This window comes from Amphiprion ocellaris, chromosome 18 (assembly GCF_022539595.1).
Source record: "Amphiprion ocellaris isolate individual 3 ecotype Okinawa chromosome 18, ASM2253959v1, whole genome shotgun sequence".
NCBI lineage: Eukaryota > Metazoa > Chordata > Actinopteri > Pomacentridae > Amphiprion > Amphiprion ocellaris.
In genome coordinates, this window is record NC_072783.1 from 6137283 (window position 1) to 6159905 (window position 22623).

A 22623-nucleotide genomic window follows, 5' to 3' on the forward strand; every position below is an offset into this window, starting at 1 on the left:
GGGAAACCAAGCTTTTATATTTGCACATCTTTATCATGTAGCAGAGCGAAATGTGAGTCAAAACCACAGTTAAGTGCACAAACAGAGCTCCACTAGAACAAGTAGTTAGAGCAGCTCTCTATAAAAGTTACTGACAATAATTTGATGGAAAAGGCTCAAGAATCAGGGACGTCAACCATCAACTACGGGAGCAATTACTTTAGGCAAAATGGGCTGGACAGCATTTTTCCTTCAGAAAAGGAAATCACCATCTAAAAGCTGCATTTTGTGTTTTCTTGGGTCATCTTTGTCTTACATTAAATTAGTTTGATGATCTGAAACATTTACGTGTTACAAATGTGCATAAGTAGAAGATTTCTGTAGGGGGGCAAATACTTTTTCTCAACACTATAGATGAAATTGACTGCAACTACTTGCACTTCCTTTGGTGAAAGAAAGAAGACCTCAGCTCCCAGTCTACTGACTTCCCTATGAAAGTACATCTCTTTAGTGCAGCCTCATCTCTTGGACGAACAAACTACTGGTTTAAGCATCAAACAAAGGAAAACTGCCACCCTTACCCCCAAGGCTCACGATTTATCATACATTTTACGTAGATGATGGGATCGAAAGCACTGATGATGCTATCCAGCGTATGAACTCTGCTGTGGTTCCGACTTCACAAATTTGTGCCAAATGACAGAGAAGTACTACAGAGCATCTCGCCGACCAAAACTACGACTATTCAAAGAGCGGAACTGACGACTGCAGTTGTTTCTGTGAAGATAAGCAACATACTCAAGGAGGAACTTGGACCCACTGATGCTGAGGAGTTTTTCTTTTAACTTTGCTGTAATCGTGCTTTTATTATGAGGCAGATGCACATGTTGAAGGGGATGCATCTCCTCCATCACCCCATACATTTATGCATATGGATACTGAGGAGAAGAGAAGCATGAACTTTGTCATATTTTTTTATTTCAAGTCTATTAGTGCATGCTTTTAGAACTAGATGAAACTGACTTTTCATCTGTCACATGAATACGTTGTGATCGGTTAATATGTTAAATACAGATGCAAATAAAGACACCTTTCAACTGTTATACAGCAGATATTAAACTGCAATGCGCCATATTCGTGTAGTTGAGCATTAAATTCCAGTCTTAATACAGCTACACTCCCATTAAATTACACTTCTGAATATATGTCATTGTATATTTGAAAGATTAACTGAACTTTTTGCTTTGTTTAATGGTTAATAATGAGTTTATGTGTCAGATGCGTCGCCACAATTCCCAGAGCGAACAGGGAACGTTCCCACAACACTGATTAACATTACCTACAAGTTCTAATGATATATTAAAGATAGCATATTAATCCAATGTTCAAAGAATGTTTTAATGATATTTCTAATTTTAAATGATGGTACTATAAGGTAAAAAGTGAAGACAGACTGTTTTAAATGGAACATTTAAATGGAGAAGTGTGAAAGATGACAGATGATGTTACGTAACAGCAAAACAATGTTCTCAAACCTCTGGAACACTCAGAGCACATAAGGAACAAAGAAGAAATCAGGCTGGAACACATGAAGTAACTGAACAAGAGGACAAACACGACAAAGAAGGAGGAAAAACAGGATGAACTGGTGAAGATCAAAGAAAGATGCAGGACTATTTATACACAGAGAACTAAATAGGGAAGAAGACACAAGTCAAACCAATTGGGGCAATCAAAAAAGGAGGGAAAGTGAGACAAAGGGAGGAAGTAAAAACACAAAAGACACACTAAGACAGAGAACTTTCTCTGTGGATCGGTGTCATTCTGATGATACATTATAGATCAGCAAACATAACTGCATTATCAGTGTCGCCACCTGCCTGTATGTTCCCATCAGTTTGTAACAAATCAGTATGAGCCCTGACCTCCCTGTCTGAGACATCAACGGGGCGTTTTGTTGTGTTTGAATCACAGGTGTGAACACACAAAAGGTCCTGTCAGTTTTAAATCAACAGTGAATTCAAACTCTTCTTTAACACTAGTCTGTATATGGAATACTCCAAATTGAAAAGAGAATAACTAAAAACATAGAAGCAGATATGACATATATAATAGAGAAAGCCTTGTCGATTTTTTTTGCCATTCTGGTCCAGTAGCCGGACTTCTCCTCCTTGTTGCTGCTGAGTTGAATCATTTTTCTGTCGATCTCTCCAAGCTCATCTGAGACCTTTTCCAAGGCAAGAGACACCTCCGTCAGCTGGCTGCTGCCCTGCAGTAGGGATATAGTAGAACAGTGATGAACAAGAACATAGATTATATGACCCTGTTAGATGCTTTATTCAGTTTCTGTTATATTATGATTAGAATAAAAGGTTTACGCCTTCAAACTGCAAACATATTCTCTTGTTTTCACTACACCACGTTTTAAAGTGGTAGTCAGTCAAAGAACGGAAAAATTCCATCTACAAAAAGACCAACAGCAGCATTTTTTCCATGAAAACATAGTTCAGGTCAACTTTACTTTTTCCATTTGTGTAAACCAACCCTTTGAAATGTGGTTCTAACCTCTTTGGGCACAGATGTTTCATCAGCAGATGCATCATTTGCAGATGCACAGTGAACACATTTCTTTATCCCTGGAAGGACATAACAGACACTTAGACATGTAAGCAATCATATTAAAGTGATTATTATTTCATCTGTGAACATGTATAGTAAGTCTTTGTGTCAGTAGAATCTCACCTCTGAAACAGCTGTGGAAGTTGCCTTTGTCCAGTTTGTCCTCATGGATCTCATTCAGGCTTTGGTCTCCGTCAGTCTCATCGTCTTGGAAGTCTTTCTCCATCAGATACGTCACAAAAATTGTCTCCATGAGGCTGAGCATCATCATACCAAAAACCCCAATGCAGTAGATCGCTGAGAAGCAAGAAGCATCATTAATGTGGACAAATCACTACTCACTGAGTCAGTATGTGATGTTCTTGCTCCATGAAGAGCAGTCCAATAAAAGCAGGGCTCTTTACCTATAAGTGGGATCCTGTCTGTTGAGGTAGGTAGAATTTCATTGAGAATAAGCTGCATCACTGTGACAGCAAGCAGCACAGTGACCTTGAAGCTGAGCTTCTCACCTCCTCTGTTGGAGATCAGGAGGGAGGCCAAGTCCAGACACAAGAAGAAGAAGACAGGCAGCAAGAAGTTGGCAACATAGAGGATAGACCTCCTCTTCATAGTGATCTGTGAAAGAATGTATCAGATGTTTGATTATATTACTCCTATATGTTTGACATCAGCAACTATGTAGTGCACAAGCTGCCACAACACTGTAAATAAGTAAAAGAGAAATGCAATAAGATTTTTGGTGAAAGGAAGTGCAGTTTTTGCAGGACACTGTAAACAGCTATAAAGCAGACATTGTGCAGACTGAGGCAAATTTTGGCTCAGAATTTATTGCAACCAACATCTTTTACAATCGGGCTAAATTTCAGGAAGACATGAAGACTGAGGGTTTTTCTGTGTCTATTTTGAAGTTAGTTACCTTGTATGTCTCTGTTGCTTGCACTTCCTCCCTCTGAGTGTTTTCCCACCTTTTTGATTGACTGACTTGCCCTCATTAGATTCACTTTTGCTGTGTTTTCTCATTAGTATTCTGTGTACATGTTGTTTTGCCTTTGAGTTGCCCGTTTGTCTGTTCACCTACCCTGTTTAACTCCTTCCTCCAAAATCACCTACATCTTTCCCTGATTACTCTATGACAGTATGAACTGGTCATCCTCCAAGCAGTACCCCAGTAGGCTGTTCTGGGCCTGGTTTGGATCCAGGCCACTAGCAACAGTTTCTGAGCCAACTAGCCATTGGCCTGCTAGCCTCCTGCCAGTTCCAGAGTTTGCCAGCCTGCAGTCTGTTTGCTTCCAGCCTGTCACTATGTTTGTCCATTAGTTTTGTTAGTTCATCTATCCTATTCACCCACCTGCCTGCCCATCTGTGTCTTGTGTCTGATTAGCCCCATGTAGCTTTGTGGATTTGGATTCTGAATTCTGGACTCTGTTTATCTTCACTTATTTGCCTGGATCTCAGCTGATTGCTGTTTGTTTTCCTGTCAGACTTTATTGTCACCTTTCACTAAGTTTAATTGAGTTAAATTTTGCTGCTGCTGTAACCTGCCTGATCGCTTTCTTGGTTAAAGTGGACAAACCTGTGCTAAAGGAGCAGTTTCTACTTGTGTGTGTGTGTCTGCACCTAGAAATACTTACAACGTAAAGAATCTTGGTTTTGTTGTAAACAGTTTTTTCAGCGACTGTCAAACTGACAAACAGCCACTCGTACTGTGACCGCATCACTTCACGAGACCATTCTGTGATCTCTGTACTGTTTTCATTGGAAATTAACTCTATGTCTTTATCTGAAAAGGAAAAAAATTAACTGTGAGGTTTTTTAGAAGATCAACAATGAAGGAATGAATGTGAGCATCTGATGATGTGTGTTCCAAAGGACCATTGACAGCACATGTGAACCAACATGTTCGGGGCTCACCTGAGTGCATGAGGGACTTGAAAGTGAGGTTGCAGGTCTGAATGTCGAAGGGGAATTTGTAACCGGTCATCTTGCAGGTGCTGGTCACCACCTGATCGATCCTATATTCGACTGAGCCCTTATAATTAATGTAGAGATAAGGACTGGAAATGACTTTGCCATCTATCCTGTATAAGAACAAATGAAACAGACACACATTATGGCAAATGGTTTGGTGTCACTGAATCTTACATAGTGAGCATCTGTGATATACTGTAAAACATAAATTATGGTGCAATTTCTAATATAAGTGTTGATTTTACACAAATTTACATCTGTGGTTCTTTAATATTGAAAATTATATTAACAAGGTAGATATTATATCATTTACTCACATATCTTCAATAATTACATCCGGCAACCACAAAAGATAAGTAGGAACTATTATATGTTCAAGTCCACAAAATTCGCCTGGCGACCAGCGAATGTGCTCGTTGTTCCATTTCTGCACAGATAGAAGCAGCTTCAGTGGGAGGTGTGTAGGTTGTGGCAAAATTAAAATTAAATTAAATAAAGGATGAAAAGATGCAGGGTAAAAGTAGTACTTTGCCACAATAGGGGAGCAAGTGTTAGGCAAAAGAAAGCTCACCAAAAAAATCCACAAGTAAGTAACGAAAGCCTGGTCGCTCTCTCTCTATGGCCAAAGAAATACAGAGTGTAAAAATGTTTCCACTTAAAATATTTAATCTCGCATTAAACACACACAGCCTAAGAACCACTGGTTTAGAAGGCAGGTAGAATTAGAACAGAACAAACTGACAGGTTGCATAAAGTTGTATTTGCTCTTCTGACTCAGGGTTTACACATTATCTATGGTGACTGTATAGTGAGCTCTAATCAAGCACTGCAGAGACGACAGCATCCGTGCATCATGTTATTACTGATGTTACAATAGTGCATTGCATTTATTTGGCAACACTTAAAATATCAGAAAATGTGCCATGCTGGAGATGATCTCCTACACTTGAAGGATATTATCAGCTTATTAAAATGTGGTCATTGTGGCTCTGTGGGTTGTGCCAACTTTTCACTCGCCACCTCTTTTCAAAGCCCTGCACCGAACAGCGAATATGTGACAATCAGCGCAAACTTTCAACAGCTTTCAAAATGCTTTACATGAATTATTTCAAACACTTGTAGAAACCACATGAAAAGCCATTATGGCAAAGCAGATCTTTTAAAGACAGTACAAACTGTGGGCTTGGTATAAGAACAGCAAGGGAATGCTGGGTTTTTTTGGCCAATACAACTATCCACAGCACATAACACTGATTCATAAAGTTTTTGGAATAAACTGTTTCATGAAGAAAATAACAAAGAAAATACTGATTATTAAAAAAAGAAGTTTGACCTGAAAGCTTGAATAACTTACCACATCTAGAATGGCATAGATCATCATAGCAATATATATCTCTGTACGAGAACTGTGGTCTTTAACTGGCCGGTTCAGGGTGTATTTAGGATTGTCTTTGGTCAGATTCAGGTACTTCATAACAGCTTGAAAACTGCAGTTAGCGTCTCTGTTCACTTCATTACCTGAAATGATATTAAGATACATACCAAATCAAAGAATTCATTCATCATGGGGAAAAAAGTAAGGAAATGCGACTTCCATGCTCTCATTGCTGCTTTTCAAACAGGACATCAGAGCTACTGCATGTCCTCATACCTGCTTATAATTTACTGAAATGAACACACAGTAGGTGGGACAATGAAAAGAACTGCTCAGAAATTACTTATAAATTACTGCAGTATCATGTTCACGGATTTTTTTTGATCTACCTGGAATTTCCTCAGAGATGTTGCTGGACTCGTGTTCATGATCATGGACATCATCTGGTAGCCCTGCACTGGACGGCTTTCCATCTGACACAAAAGAGTACACAGGAATATTCTCAGTATAATTTCCTCCAGACAAATCTCCTGCTTTACATATTTCAGTGTGATTAAATGTCAATGGCTTTTTTTTTGTTGACATAGAAGAACATAGCTCCAGGATCCTCAAGTCCTGCACAGACCAGCTGCTCAGGACAGGGAGCACATGTTCAATGTGAGGCTGAAGCTGGTGAGAGTCCTGTGTGGTACCTGATGGCACTGATGTCTCATCTGATGAAGGCTCCGGAGAGGCTGGTCTTCACCCATCTCTGCCCTCTAACGAGCTCATTGATGGACTCGCTGCAATACCAGCCTGGCATCGGCATGGAGGACGCTGTCATCTTCCTCCTCTAGAGAGTTCTGCCCCACCTGGAGAATCCTGCGAGCACTGTGGGGATCATGTTCTTTGATTTCTCCAATGCTTTCAACACGATTCAACCGGTTCTGGTGAGGGACAAGCTGGAGCTCACAGGGCTGGATACTGGACTACCTCACAGGCAGACCACAGTTTGTGAAGGTGCAGGGACTATGAGTCTGACATGGTGGTCTGCAGCACAGGGGCCCTGCAGGGAACAGTCTTGGTTCTATTCCTCTTCACCCGGTACACTGCAGACTTCGTGGACCACTCAGCCAGCTGCCATCTGCAGAAGCTCTCTGATGACTCAGCCTCATGTCAGATGATGATGATCGGGAGTACAGAGAACTGACCCAGGACTTTGTGGACTGGTGCCAGCGGAACTGCCTCCAAATCAACGCCAAAGAGCTGGTGGTGGACTTCCGCAGGTGCAGTCACACACCCCCAACATCGGTGAACATCCAGGGCATGGACATGGAGAGAGTGGACTTGTACAAGTACCTTTACAAGAAGGGTCAGAGCAGACTATCTGCAAAGGAGACTGAGGTCTTTTAGGGTGCAAAGGGGAACTCCTGAGGAGTTTCTATGACTCTGAGGTGGCATCAGCCATCTTTTATGGAGTGGTCTGCTGGGGCAGCAGCATCTCAGCTGCTGACAAAAGGAAACTTGATTGGCTGATCAAGAAGGCTGGTTCTGTCCTGGGAGCCCCCTGGACCCAGTGCAGGTGTTGGGAGAAAGGAGGACGTTAGTCAAGCTGGAGTCCCTGCTGGACAGGGTCTCCAAGCCCTCTGAGGGGACGGGAGTCCCTGCTGGACAGGGTCTCCAACCCCTCCGAGGGGACGGGAGTCCCTGCTGGACAGGGTCTCCAAGCCCTCCGAGGGGACTGGAGTCCCTGCTGGACAGGGTCTCCAAGCCCTCCGAGGGGACTGGAGTCCCTGCTGGACAGGGTCTCCAAGCCCTCCGAGGGGACGGGAGTCCCTGCTGGACAGGGTCTCCAAGCCCTCCGAGGGGACTGGAGTCCCTGCTGGACAGGGTCTCCAAGCCCTCCGAGGGGACTGGAGTCCCTGCTGGACAGGGTCTCCAAGCCCTCCGAGGGGACTGGAGTCCCTGCTGGACAGGGTCTCCAAGCCCTCCGAGGGGACTGGAGTCCCTGCTGGACAGGGTCTCCAACCCCTCCGAGGGGACGGGAGTCCCTGCTGGACAGGGTCTCCAAGCCCTCCGAGGGGACTGGAGTCCCTGCTGGACAGGGTCTCCAACCCCTCCGAGGGGACGGGAGTCCCTGCTGGACAGGGTCTCCAAGCCCTCCGAGGGGACTGGACGGCCCCTTTAGCGACAGACTGCGTCACCTCAGGCGTGTGAAGGACCGATACCACAGGTCATCTAAATCTGTGTTTTGATATCTTTCGCAATTTTAAAGCAGTTGCAGTTTAAGTGTAAAGAATTTTTTGTAAAATTCACAATTTTCATTTCATTAGATCTCACTCACTCTAAGTTTTGAACAAAATGTTTTGTGCAGTTAACCTTTTCTCCTTTCACAATTCTTACTCTACATGAACAATTTACACATAAAAATGGAGGCATTTTTGTCCTCTTTCACCAGGTTTTTGCGTAATGCTGTGGGACTTATGTTTTTTCATGAATTTCCTCAGAGCAGAGCGTCTCGCCCAAACCTCTCGTTCATTCCGATTATATCTGAGTCCCAAAGTTTTGCCTGAAAATTATATTTCGTGAGTTGCTCTAACCTGCCACCAAATCTGTATAAAACACAGTAAGTGCATGAAAATACATCAGTGTGTTCAAAACAAGATTGTGCTTCACACGTTGAAATTTTTTTTTCGATACAACTTCTAGTTTTTGATCTGTGACTGTTTGTTCGAGGGGTTCTCTGCACCAAAACTGGCTGACCTCTCTTTTTTTAGTTTGCAAATCTCACAGTTTTCCACCATCATTTTTTGATGTATTTATTTTACCCTTGCTGTTTGATTTTCATCGTCTTTATGACATTTTTTTTCACAGTGTACACCAGCATCAGCTCAAAGCTCAAATAAATTTACACACATGAACAGCAGACCACCAGTTTTACATATCTCAACTTTGTTATTGATAATCATGACGCACTGGCATAGTGAACTTCTAATACATTAATAAAGAATTGGATGTATTTGGCTTAAGGAGAGGTCAGTGAGAGGCAAAAATAAAAATTGAAAATGGTCACTGTTAAAGTTACAGTTTTAGAATCCATCCACAGCTGAAACAGACACAGTTTGTCAGGTTAAAACTGCTGATTGTATTTTCAGTTTTTCCAACCTTTTGCAAAAAAAAAAAAAAAAAATGCACAGTAGGACCCATAGATGCTCTGCAATATAGATGTCCGTCAATTTTAACAATTGAAGGAGTCTACATTTAAAATGTCACTTTTCATTCACGTGCACTGTTTGGGGTGGCAACAGACATTTAACTGAAATACTTTTAATATAAGTCCTTGCTAAAAACAGATAATGTTTCCTAATTAAAATAAAAAGCAGCACAGAGGGTCAGTGGAAAAACAGTTTTAGTGAGACGGCAGTACATTTCTACAGATATTTTTCCAGCTTACCTGTGAGAAGAGGCAGAAAGAAGAGGAAACCTGCAAGCATCATGGCTGTGAGAGGTCAGCGAGCGTCTCTGTTGTCTCTGTGCTGTCTGGAGATGTTTACAGCTGTAATATCGCTGGAAGAGGGCAGGGGAACTGCCAACACCCTCAGCACTCAACAACCTGTGGGCAGATCAGTTTTCCTATCAAACAACAGCTGTTTACTTCCCACTTCAATTACTGATGCTGCTTGGTTTTTCAAAGCTGTTTAATGGAGGAGTTGCATTAGAAATTGGTTTTATTGAAGCTTTGGTTGTCCAACCGCATGGGTGTCTGTGCAGAAAGTAATAGGGATTTTGATGCTTGTAACACTTTGCTTGCTTCTTCAGGAGTCTTTCTAATCTCACATCCGTCCTGCAGCAGACATCACAGCAACCAGTAGCACTTAGTGAGCTTTAGAAATGCTGCAGTTGCTCACAAAGTCAGTGGATGGGATAGCCTGTAGCACTCAAGGTAAAAAAAGCTTCAGCTTGTTCCAGACAAACTGTATGATTCCACTTAATGAGGATAAACAAATTAGAGAAATTCAGTTGTGCAAGATATAGTGATGTAGTGATGACTTACACGTGTGTGTGTGTGTGTGTGTGTGTTTATATAGAGTGAAACTAAATGCTTCTGTTATTTGTGAGTCTGATGCATGGTTTCAAACTCAGTACATACAACAGTCCACAGAACAAACAGAAACAGCAGGAAGTACAATGTGTCACGTCCAGCTCTTAGGTAATGATTTGATTATTTCCTGTTTTATTTTGATACTTCCTGTTCTGTGCTGTATTCTCGTGTTTGTCTACTTTCCCACCTGTGTGGTAACCTGCCCTGTCCTCGTGTGCATTTGAATCCATCCCGATTGTGTATTTGTAATGTATTGCACTTCCTCCAAAGAAAACACAGCTTGATGTAGTTAATACGTTTCTTAGGGACGTTTTTAGACCTTGCGAAATACATAAAGATTGTTATTATAAGGTAGTGACATTTCAATCCACTATTGGAAATCATATCAGTCTACTAACACTAATGTTCATACTGTGTATACACTCACCAGCCACTTTATTAGGTACACCTGTTCAATTGCTTGTTAACACAAATAGCTGATCAGCCAATCACACGGCCACAGTTTAATGGATTTAAGCATGTAGACGTGGTCAAGACAACTTGCTGAAGTCCAAACCAAACATCAGAATGGCGAAGAAAGGGGACTTGAGTGACTTTAAACATAGTATGATTGTTGGTACCAGACGGGCTGGTCTGAGTATTTCAGAAAGTGTTGATCTACTGGGGCTTTCACCTGTAACCATCTCTAGGTTTTACAGAGAATGGCCTGAAAAATAGAAAATATCCAGTGAGCAGCAGTTGTGTGGACGAAAATGCCTTGATGATGTGAGAGGTCAGAGGAGAATGGGCAGACTGGTTGGAGATGATAGAAAGGCTACAGTATCTCAAAGAACCACTCGATACAACGAAGGAATGCAGAGTACCATCTCTGAATACACAACATGTCCAGCCTTGAAGAAGATGAGCTACAGCAGCAGAAAGACCACACCGAGTGCTACTCCTGTCAGCTTTAACTGGCACAGACTCACCAAAACTGGACAATAGAAGATTGGAAAAACATTGAATGGTCTGATGAATCTCGATTTCAGCTGCAACATTCACATGGTACAGTCAGAATGTGGCATAAACAACATGAAAGCATGGATCCATCCTGCCTTGTATCAACAGTTCAGGCAGGTGGTGGTGTAATGGTGTGGGGGATATTTTATTGGAACACTTTGGGCATCTTAGTACCAGTTGAGCATCGTTTCAATGACACAGCCCACCTGAGTATTGTTGCTAACCATGTCCATCCCTTTATGGTCATAGTGTACCCATCTTTGGAAGGCTACTTCCAGCAGGATAATGCACCATGCCACAAAGCTCAAATCATCTCAAACTGGTTTCTTGAACATGGCAATGAGTTCACTGTACTCCAGTGACCTCCACAGCCACCAGATGTTAATCCAGTAGAACCTTTGGGATGTGGTGGAACAGGAGATTCACATCATAGATGTGCAGCCGAAAAATCTGCAGCAACTGTGTGATGGTGTCATGTCAATACGGACCAAAATCTCTGAGGAATGTGTCTGACACCTTATTGAAAGTATGCCACAAAGAATTAAGGCAGTTCTGAAGGCAAAAAGGGGTCCAACCTTTTACTAGCAAGATGCACCTACTGAAGTGGCCAGTGAGCGTATATATTCAGATGTTACACTGCATAAATCAGCCATTCTCTCAATCATTGTAATAAACTTCCTCAGTGTATTTGGACAGCATAGAATCATTTTCCACATTAGCTTTGCTAATAGCAGGATGTGGAAAAAAAACAGGCTTTTACTATTGTACATTTTCACTATGCAGCAGAGAATTAAAACCACAGTTAAGTACACAAGACATGAACAGAGCTCCATCAGAACAAACAGATAGGAGCAGCTGTATAATAATCATCTAATCATCTTAAAAATCCTTCTTTTGTACTGATAATCTACAAGTTCAAAACTTGCTGAGTGAAGCATTGAAGAGGAAAATCTACAGAAATGAAAATAACACCAAAATGACTAAATGAGTAATCAGACTGCATGTTCCTGTGTCTCAGCACATTATCCACCTTAGCAAACAAAGCAGCAGCCTGATGGACTCAGTGCAGTCATCAAGTATAGTCATTCATTGGCATTGATACAGAACTGAGAACTACATCCAATTTTACATTGTTGACAACCTTTGAGTTGGATCCAGTGACCATTTAATACTCACCTGCTAAACAAGAGTGACTACAGAATTTTGAGCCTTTACATCTTATCTACTTTCAAAATCTTGTTTATTGTGTTTTCATGGACATTTACAGCAATTTCAGTGCCCGCAAGACAATTTATTAGTGCTACTCATTTTGAACTGAGGCTCTGGACATTTTCAAAATTTTTGGATTTTGCATTTGAAGAACTTCAAAGGACCTTGTTTACCGAGTATTATGCAATCTGTACTACAGTTGAGTGTAGTAAGTCTGACATCTACACCTGTTATGTAGACCTCAGCTCCCAGGCTGCTAGGCTCCGTAAGAAAGTACATCTTTTCGGTCTCTCATGGATGCACAATCCACGGGCTTAAGCATACAGCAAAGGAAAACCACCAGCTTCACCCCCGAGGCCCATGATTGATCATGCTGGGCTTTAACGTGGATGATGGGGTCACATGTTGAAAGCACTCAAGATACTATCCAGCTCGCCATAGACGCTCATGAACTCTGCACCATGGGTGGACTCCGACTCCACAAATTCATGTCAAATGACAGAGAGGTACCAGAGATCACCTCCTGAATGAGAAACGAATGCAAATAACATGTACTTCTTATTTGATTATCTGCCACTTATGAGAGCTGTTGGGATTCAGTGGGATGTGGAGTATGACTTATGTCAGTCTCAAGGATCTGCCTGCAACATGCCATGGAATTTTGTCCTTAATGGCCTCTATGTCTGACCATCTTGGGTTTGTGGCACCAGTCCTCCTCAAAGCAAAGATCATCCTCCAGGAGATGTGCCAGCATGGTACAGACTGGGACGATTCCCTGACAGACAACTTTTGTCCAAAATGGGAACAGTGGAGTGATCTAGCAGACTTAGATAATATCACCATACCTTGCAAGTACTCATCTGCTGATTTTTCAAAAGTCTCAAAGACAGAGCTGCACCATTCACAGATGCTAATTTGAAGGGTATTCAACATGTTCAAGGAGGAACCTGGACCACTGGTGCCAGGGAGTTTTTCTTTGCTGTAATCATGCTTTTATTAGGAGACAAATGCACATTGCAAAACTTATGTATACTACATTAAAACAGAGAAGAGTGAAGTTACAGTCAAATAACGCATGTTTTAAGAATGAGATATCAAGATTTTTCATCTATCACATGGATACATTATAATACATTCATATGTTAAACGCAGATGCAAATGTAGATAAGGAATAACCCTTTAACTGGACCATATTCGTATAGTTGAGCATTTAATTCCAGTCTTAATACAGCTACACTCCCATTAAATTACACTTCTAAATATATGTTATTGTGCATTTGAAAGATTAAGTTTTTTGCTTTTTTTAATGATTAATAATGAGTATATGTGTCAGATGCGTTGCCACAATTCCCAGGGCAAGCAGGGAATGTTCCGATAACACTGGCTAACATTACCTACAAGTTCTAATGATATATTAAAGATAACATTTTAATCCAATGTTCAAAGAATGTTTTAATGATATCTGTAATTTCAAATGACGTTAATATAAGTTAAAAAGTGAAGACAGAATGTTTTAAATGGAACTTTTGGGATAACTATGAAAGATGTCAGATTATGTTACATACCAGGAAACAGTGTTCTCAAACCTCTGGAACAATAGCAGCACATAAGGAACAAGGAAGGAATCAGGCTGGAACACACGAGGGAACTGAACAGGAAGACAAACAAGACAAACTGGTGATGGACAAAGAAAGATGCAGGACTATTATGCACAGACAAGTAAATAGGGAAGAAGACACAGGTCAAACCAGTTGGGGCAATCAAAAAAGGAGGGAAAGCGAGACAAAGGGAGGAAGTAAAAACACAAAAGACACACTAGGACAGAGAACTTTCCAGAATGACACTAGAACTAAACTGAACAATATCCGAGACCAAAGACACCTTCAGCTCTCCTCTCTCTGTCCGAAGCCACTCCCACCAGACCAACGTCTCTACGAATCATGGCTGCAATCCTACATAATAGTTAATGCTAGTGTTAAATGAATGGTGAATTCAACCTCTTTTCAGACTTTACTACTCATCAACATCTTAAGTAGCCCACACTGTAAAGATGGTAACTAAAAACATAGAAGCAGATATGACATATATAATAGAGAAAGCCTTGTCGATTTTTTTTGCCATTCTGGTCCAGTAGCCGGACTTCTCCTCCTTGTTGCTGCTGAGTTGAATCATTTTTCTGTCGATCTCTCCAAGCTCATCTGAGACCTTTTCCAAGGCAAGAGACACCTCCGTCAGCTGGCTGCTGCCCTGCAGTAGGGATTTAGTAGAACAGTCATGAGATGATAGATCAAATGACACTAATAGCTGATGCATTCAGTTTCTTCTTGATGTCACTTTTACAGTGAGGCCAATGGGAACTTTGCTCGTCCTGTTTGAAGAACTGAACAATTCCTTCTACAAATATAATTCAAGTCAGCTTTACTTTTTCCATTTGTGTAAACCAACCCTTTGAAATGTGGTTCTAACCTCTTTGGGCACAGATGTTTCATCAGCAGATGCATCATTTACAGATGCACAGTGAACACATTTCTTTACTCCTGGAAGGACATAACAGACACTTAGACATGTAAGCAATCATATTAAAGTGATTATTATTTCATCTGTGAACATGTATAGTAAGTCTTTGTGTCAGTAGAATCTCACCTCTGAAACAGCTGTGGAAGTTGCCTTTGTCCAGTTTGTCCTCATGGATCTCATTCAGGCTTTGGTCTCCGTCAGTCTCATCGTCTTGGAAGTCTTTCTCCATCAGATACATCACAAAAATTGTCTCCATGAGGCTGAGCAGCATCATACCAAAAACCCCAATGCAGTAGGTCGCTGAGAAGCAAGAAGCATCATTAATGTGGACAAATCACTACTCACTGAGTCAGTATGTGATGTTCTTGCTCAATGAAGAGCAGTCCAATAAAAGCAGGGCTCTTTACCTATAAGTGGGATCCTGTGTGATGATGCAGGCAGAATTTCATTGAGAATAAGCTGCATCACTGTGACAGCAAGCAGCACAGTGACCTTGAAGCTGAGCTTCTCACCTCCTCTGTGGGAAATCAGGAGGGAGGCCAAGTCCAGACACAAGAAGAAGAAGACAGGCAGCAAGAAGTTGGCAACGTAGAGGATAGCCCTCCTCTTCATGGTGATCTGACAATATTGCAAAGAAGTAAATATTGTATCAATCTAAATTGATTTTTGTTTAAAGAAACACATTAAAAGGCAACAAATGAAAATATCAAAAGTATAAGTTAATGCACTAGATGGTTCAGGTTGTCACCCTGTGAATGAATGTGACTGTTTGTCCCATGTAAAGAAATGGTTTTTACTTTTATGACATGTTGGAGGTTTGCTGTTTCCAACCCTATTTATCTTCAGTTCACAGTGGATGTTTCAGTTTGTACTAGTCCTCCCAATATTTCAATATACCAGTTTGGTACATTGAAATGGTATATGAATTGGTATCTAAAATTAGTTTGTTTTTTTTTTTGTTTTTTGTTTTTAAACAAAAGCACTGCACAGCCAATGAAGCAACACTAACTTGGTGCCAAACAAGTTTGCCAGTGAAAAGCTTACAATGTGAAGCAGCAACAGCAAGAAAAGTTGAGTTTGCATTAGCAGTAACGTAACACAGTGTCAGTCTGATATATGGAAGTATACCTGGAACACAGGAGTGAATCTAATCTCCAGTCCAGAGAGATTATGATGAAAATATCAAAAATACTGTGAGCTGAACACAGACAGACTTTGAAAAATGAAGCTTTTCAGTGGTACTGCAACAGTTCTGTGCCTTCATCCAGAAATACTTACAGAGTAAACAATTGCAGTTTGGTTGATAAAATACAAGTCTTCGGTTGTGTTTTCGGAAGTCAAGCTGACGAACAGCCATTCATACCGCGTCTGTATCACCTTACGAGAATACTCCGTGAGCTCTTTACTGTTTGGGTTGAAGAGTATCTGCACTTCTTTATCTGAAATGGGGGAAAAATAGGTGTGAGGTGACACTTGCAGATCAACAATGACGGAATGAATGATGTTGTGTGTTCAAGAAACAACACACTTGAGTAGAACTTGTTCAGGGCTCACCAGAGTACAAGACAGACTTGAAGGAGAAACTGCATGTCTGAGTGTCAAAGGGAAATTTGAAAATATGCATCTTGCAGGTGCTGACCACCACCTGATCATCCCGATATTCAACCACACCATCATGGTTAATTTTGAGGTAAGGACTTGGATGGATTTTGTCCTTCTCTGTCCTGTATGAGAGCAAATGAGAACAAATACACATATTATGGCAAATGGCTTATGCTTTAAACTGAATGTCACATAACTGCAGCATCTATTAGACTGAAAAACACAATTGACATTATAGTGCAAATGGCAACTTACTGTAGAAAGTGTGGTTGAAATACAGTTGAGAACAGAAGATGACATACATTTGTAGAGATCACGTGAATCATGGCGATCTTGAGCTCCAACAACTCTCGTAACTCTTAATTTTTATGATGGAATAATTTGAAACACTCTTTGGTACAAAAAGCAGTCATGTATTTTTGATTATTTTATTAATTTCTTGTCGGTCTTCTGGAAATGTGACAAAATCTGCTGGAACAAAAATATACATACAGCAATGCTGGTATTTGGCAAACCTTCCTTGAACATTTTCACCTCAATTAGTTGATTTTGGTCATCATCCAGAAGCTTCTGGTTGTATTTCTGACCACTCCTCATGACAGAATTAATGCAGTTCGACTAAATTTGTTGGCATCCTTACACAGACTTGTTTCTTCAGCACAGTCAGATTCTTGATGTAGTTTAAGTCAGAACTTTGGGGAGGAAAGTCCAAAACCTCAACTCAAGCCTAATCTAGCTATTTCTTTGCAACTTTTGATGTGTGTTTGGGGTCATTGTCTGGTTGGAATATGGTTGTAACTATGTTCTGGCCTCCTCGTGTGTAAATTTAATGACCGTTGGGCTCACCATGACATGCCATTACGGCGTGGGTGTGGTTGGCCCGGCGAATCTGGCGAGTCTACTGGGCCGCAAATGCCAGAAAATGCCAACTGACATGTCACAGGCTGTCAGTGAGACGCTTCTGATGAAGGCAAGAGCTTTCGCCACAATCAAAACTGATAATTCATATTGCTGTATGTATATTTTTGACCCAGCAGATTCGGTCATGTTTTCAGAAGACCTATGAAAAATCTGTAAAACAACCAAAAATGCATGATTGTTTTTTGTGACAAAAGCCATTGTGTTTCAATGTTTCCATCAGAAGAAATGAAGAGTTCTAGGAGTTATTGGAAACTTGAGATTGCCATGCTATACATGGTCTTTACAAGTGCATGTAAACTTGCCATTCCTAAATGATAGCATAATACTAATACCGTAATCAACACTTACTGTCGTCTGTATGTAAATCTATGCATGAGTACATGTGCATATATCTAAACTCACATCTCTTTAATGGTTAGATCTGGCATCCACAAAAATTCAGTCGGGGCTGTTATATGTTCAAGTCCACAGAAGTCAGATGGATTCCAAGAAATGTGCTCATTGTACCAATTCTGAGGAGGCAGAAATGATTTTGGGTTGGGTGTGTGCATGTTGTGGCAAAGACAATATAAGAAATGGAAAAACGACAAAGAATTACAAGATGCAAGTTAGAACTAATGATTTGTGGCAGTATTCGACCAAGTGAGAAATGCTGCAAGAGGAAACTCACCAACCAAATCCATACGTAAGAAACAAAAGTCTGGTCGCGTTCTCTCTATGAGCAAAGAAATACAGAGTGAAAATGTTTCCAGCTGCAGAAGTCATAGACTTTATCTGACAATAAACACTGCCACTGTTAGAGTGTGGGCAGATTTTCTTTAGGCAGTACAAACCAGTGTAGGCCCAGTTTACACAAAATTACGGAAAGTTAATTGTCTTTTGACCACTACAACTATCCACAGTTAAAACGAAAAATTTGCTTAAGATTGATTCACAAAATGTTTTAGATAATCTCCTTCCTCCAAAAATAGAATGATTATCATCATTAAACACCACATTGACTTAGAAAGCTTGAATAACTTACCACATCAAGGATGGCATAAATCGCCATGGAAACATATATCAGTGTAGCAGTACTGTGATCTTCAACTGGCCGGCTCATGGTGTATTTAGGCTTGTCTTCGATCAGTTTCAGGTAGTTTATAACAGCTTGGAAGTTGCACTTATAGCTACGTTTGGGTTTATCACCTGAAATGACGTCAAGACAAATTCTCAATCAGGAAAAAAACTAAGAAATGATAGTTTCCATACTCTAATTTCTGCTTTTTAAAACAACTGGTCTCACAATTTCTTAACATTTTATTTAAAAATGACAAACAGTAGGTGAAAGATTAATTTGAGATGCTCTTCCAAGACTACATGTTTAACTAATCAGTCCACTAAGTTAAATTTGTACATTTTTGCAGACATTCAAACCTAAATAGGACTCTCCATTTGAAATCCATCATCTAACTGCGTGTTGTTCAAATCAAAATAACTCAATATTTTACTGAAAATCTATTCTGGGATCAAAGTTCAGTCCCAGAATCAGACACCAGGGCAGGTCAATCTTCATGCATCCAATAATACAAATAAAAACTGCTTGTTTTGTACCTGTTTCATTACCACGAAGTTCTGTAGACTCTAAACTGGAAGTATTTCCACCTGAGGGAAAACACAATGTACTATTTTCACCATTGTTTCCATGAATGGGTTTCCTCCGGGTTCTCCGGCTTCCTCCCACAGTCCAAAAACATGCTGAGGTTAATTATTAATTATTCTAAATTGCCCGTTGGTGTGAATGTGAGTGTGATTGTTTGTCTGTATATGTAGCCCTGTGACAGATTGGTGACTTGTCCAGGTGTCTCCTGCCTTCACCTCAGTCAGCTGGGATAGACTCCAGCACCCCTGCAACCCTAATGAGGATGAAGTGGTGTATAAGGTAATGAATGGATGGATGCTTTAACCAAGGATAGGCATTCTATTATCATGGTCAGAGGAAACAAGCATGAAAGAATATTTATGTTTGGACATATCTGAGTTTATCATCTCCCTGGAATCTCCTCAAACTCACGTTCATGATCATCAGGCACTTGTTGCTCTGAATCGGAGGCCTTTCCACCTGACAGAAAGGAGCACACAGGTGTTTTTTCAGTATAATTTCCATCCATACACATCTCCTGCTTTACATGTTGTAGTGTGATGAAATGTTGATTGCATTTATTTGTTTTTTAAAACTGGAAATAAATTCAGGAAGAGCAGCTGTAATATCGAGACATGCTCATATGATTTCATTTTAACACTTAGTCAGCTGTCCAATTAGTGAAAAGTTGCTGGTTCCCCAAATTTATCCAAGTGTTTTACACTGTTTTATATGTTGATTTTAACTTTTCATTAAAACAGAAATTCTTGCTTTAATTTAACAAAGAAACACAAGACACTCCAGTTAATGCAAAGCCTCAATAAACAGTTGAATTGAATATTCTGCATTCATGTCATTGTCGTTTTTCTTTGGAGCGCTCTAAATATACTATAAAAGAAAATCTTAATTTTACTGAAAGTAACTCTAAAATTTTATATTACTTCCTGTACAATTACAGTTCACTGAAAATTACTAATCAAAATAGAAATAAAAGAGAAAAAGTATCTCCTTGTTTTCCTTATGGCTTTTCCCTTCAGGGGTCACCACAGCGAATCATCTGCTTCCATCTAACTCCATCCTCTGCATCCTCTTCTCTCACACCAACTTACTTCATGTCCTCTTTCACTGCATCCATAAACCTCCTCTCTGATCTTCCTCTAGGCCTCTTGCCTGGCAGTTCAAAACTCAGCATCCTTCTACCGATATATTCACCATCCCTCCTCTGTACATGTCCAAACCATCTCAGTCTAGTCTCTCTGGCTTTATCTCCAAAACATCTAACCTGCACTGTCCCTCTGATGTCCTCATTCCTCATCCTGTCCATTAGAGGTGGGCGGATCGATCCAAATATCGATAATATTGATACCCGCGTTGGTATTGATATTGAATGATACCAGTGCAAGGATATCGATACTTTAGTTTCAGTTTCTGTCCTGTATGTCTGCACTGATGCGGCTTCAACAACAGGCGACCTGATTGGCTGTCAGAGGTCCTCCATCTGAGGAGCAGCAGCTAATCCTCCTCTTGTGATTGGATGTTGTACCGTCATGTGACTCAGCGGTGCCAGACAAACAAACAAGCAGACTCAGCTACATCATAAATCATAGTGGTGGAAAGTATAACTTTAATTTCTTCCGTGGCTCTGTCAGTCTGTTCCTGTCTGATGTGTAGAATGAGCTGTTTAGATGTCGGACGTTCCTCAACCAACACTGAGGAAAGAGGAAGCAGAGAGGGAGAAGTCCGACTGAGACACAGCTGATGATCAGACTGCAGCCAGGAACATACTGAACCAGACACAATTACAAAGACTAGTGCTGTAACTTAAATAATCATTAATCACAATCATGATTTTTAGATTGTAACCACTATAAGAAAACAATTGACTGCGGCCTTTAAAATTTAAAAATGCGCTCCGCTTTTAAAATACGTAGAACACTTAGGTGAGCTGTTTTCTCCGCTCATAGAGAACAACACATGGATAAAATCAGTCGCTTTCATCTTGGACTACTTTGAAATGAGGACACTTTATCTCACTCCTTTCACAGTAAATTTTAGTCTCACACCTGTTTGATCACCAGCTACTGAGCAGCATCTACCACAGTCTGTGCTGTGAGGCGTTCAGGGAACATCGGTAAATGTCTGTCGATAAGCAAATGTTCAGCTCGTGAGGTGTTTCACCTGTAAACTGACAATGTCTGTCACTCTTTACTATCAAAGACAATTGGGGGGGCAACAAAAAATATCTTCCACTGGAAATGTAGTCTGGAGTATCGGTATCAGTATCGATATCGGCAATACTGGTCCTGTATTCACTTGGTATCGTATCGATACCAAATCTTGCAGTATCGCACACCACTACTGTCCATCTTGGTCACTCCCAAAGAGAACCTCAACATTTCAATCTCTGCTATCTTCAGCTCTGCCTCCTGCCTTTTTCTCAGTGTCACTGTCTCTAAACCATAGGAAGAGAAAAAGTATAATTTCAGATGCTGCTATTGACTTTTTAAAATGTCGCTTTTCATTCACCTCCACAGTATTTGGCTGGAAACAGAAATATCAGACAAAACCAAACTATCTGTGATCTGTGGCCAGATAACAAATAAAGGTTTTATTTACACTTCATATACCATTCGTATTGTAAAATTCTGTGAAAACTGAGTATTTAAACTTCAAGAACAGGACACATTTTACACAGAAAGTCAATGGTTGCCCATGAGAGCATCTATCTGTACAGTGAAATATTTTTGTCACTAGTAAGCAGAAGCAATTTAATTAAAAAGATGCATAAAGGATCAGTGAATAAATATATAAATCTTACCTGTGAGGAGAAGCAGAAAGAAGAAGCAGCCTGCAGGCATCATGGCTGTGGGAGGTCAGTGAGCGTCCTGTTGTCTCTGTGCTGTGCAGAGATGTTTCCTCATGTACTTTATACCAGTGGAGCAGGGCAGGGCAAATGTGATGATCGACCATATAAAAAGTCCCTGATGGAACAAAGCTGCCAGGAAACGTCAGCAAACCCACCACTTAATGGACTGTGGGCAGATCAGCTTTCCTATTAAACCAACAGCTGCTTAATTCTCACTTCCACTACTGATGCATATGTATATATACATGTATGTATGTAGGAGTTGCATCAGAATTTAGTTCAATGCTTAACAGGCTACAAGATTTCCTAACAGTAAATATACAGCAAATCTCAGGTATGATGTCATACTTTCAAAGGAAAATTTACTTTCTTGCCTCAGAAACTGACTGTATTCATGAATGTATTTCCATTTTACTATAAAAACTGTGCTTAAACTCACTATGCACACATAAGACATTACAAAGTTTAGCCTTGATGGTTAAATATGCTCAACAAAATCCTCACTTACCTCCAGATTCTAGACACTTTTTTACTGTTGTTTCCCCAAAGAAGAAGGTAGGTTATATTTTCTAATGTAGGAACTGATCCAACTAAGAGACTTTTAATCCCACGGAAGGTTCAGAATTGCTACAACTGCATGGCGTCCAACGTTGTCCATGCAAAAATTGAAAGGAATGTTGAAGCTTGTGGCGTCTGCATACTACTTCAGGAGTGTTTCTACTCACATCCACCCTGCAGTGGACATCAAAGCAGCCAGTAGCACTGAGTGAGCTTCAGGAATACTGACGTTGTACACAATAATCAGTGGACAGCACTGTCTGTAGCACACATCAGTTAAAACACTTCAACTTGTGCTAAACAAGTCA

At 40.5% G+C, this 22623-nt stretch overlaps 2 protein-coding genes across 4 annotated transcripts; both read right to left on the reverse strand.

Moving 5' to 3' along the window:
* Positions 1–545: 545 nt before the first annotated feature.
* Positions 546–9666, reverse strand: LOC111565201 (5-hydroxytryptamine receptor 3A-like). Its single transcript, XM_055004225.1, has 11 exons — positions 9375–9666; positions 6331–6414; positions 5921–6084; positions 5138–5182; positions 4884–4993; positions 4510–4676; positions 4230–4378; positions 3003–3213; positions 2722–2895; positions 2545–2615; positions 546–2248 (listed from the first exon to the last, which is right to left on the reverse strand). The coding sequence occupies exons 1-11, from the start codon at positions 9415–9417 to the stop codon at positions 2018–2020; spliced, it is 1449 nt and encodes a 482-aa protein (XP_054860200.1). The 5' UTR covers positions 9418–9666; the 3' UTR covers positions 546–2017.
* A 3523-nt stretch (positions 9667–13189) lies between these two features.
* On the reverse strand, positions 13190–22539 carry LOC111565200 (5-hydroxytryptamine receptor 3A-like). 3 transcript variants are annotated; one of them, XM_055004184.1, is made up of 13 exons: positions 22266–22539; positions 21710–21886; positions 19302–19371; positions 18864–18913; positions 18295–18458; positions 17941–17985; positions 17673–17782; positions 16302–16471; positions 16026–16186; positions 15155–15365; positions 14874–15047; positions 14697–14767; positions 13190–14477 (listed from the first exon to the last, which is right to left on the reverse strand). In XM_055004184.1, exons 2-13 carry the CDS (start codon positions 21750–21752, stop codon positions 14259–14261), a joined length of 1488 nt encoding a protein of 495 aa, XP_054860159.1. In that variant the 5' UTR covers positions 21753–21886; positions 22266–22539; the 3' UTR covers positions 13190–14258. The 3 variants fall into 3 exon arrangements, with proteins under 3 accessions (XP_054860159.1, XP_054860160.1, XP_054860158.1); XM_055004185.1 differs by having other exon boundaries at positions 18864–18914; positions 19324–19371; positions 21710–22539; XM_055004183.1 differs by having other exon boundaries at positions 21710–22539.
* Positions 22540–22623: the final 84 nt, after the last annotated feature.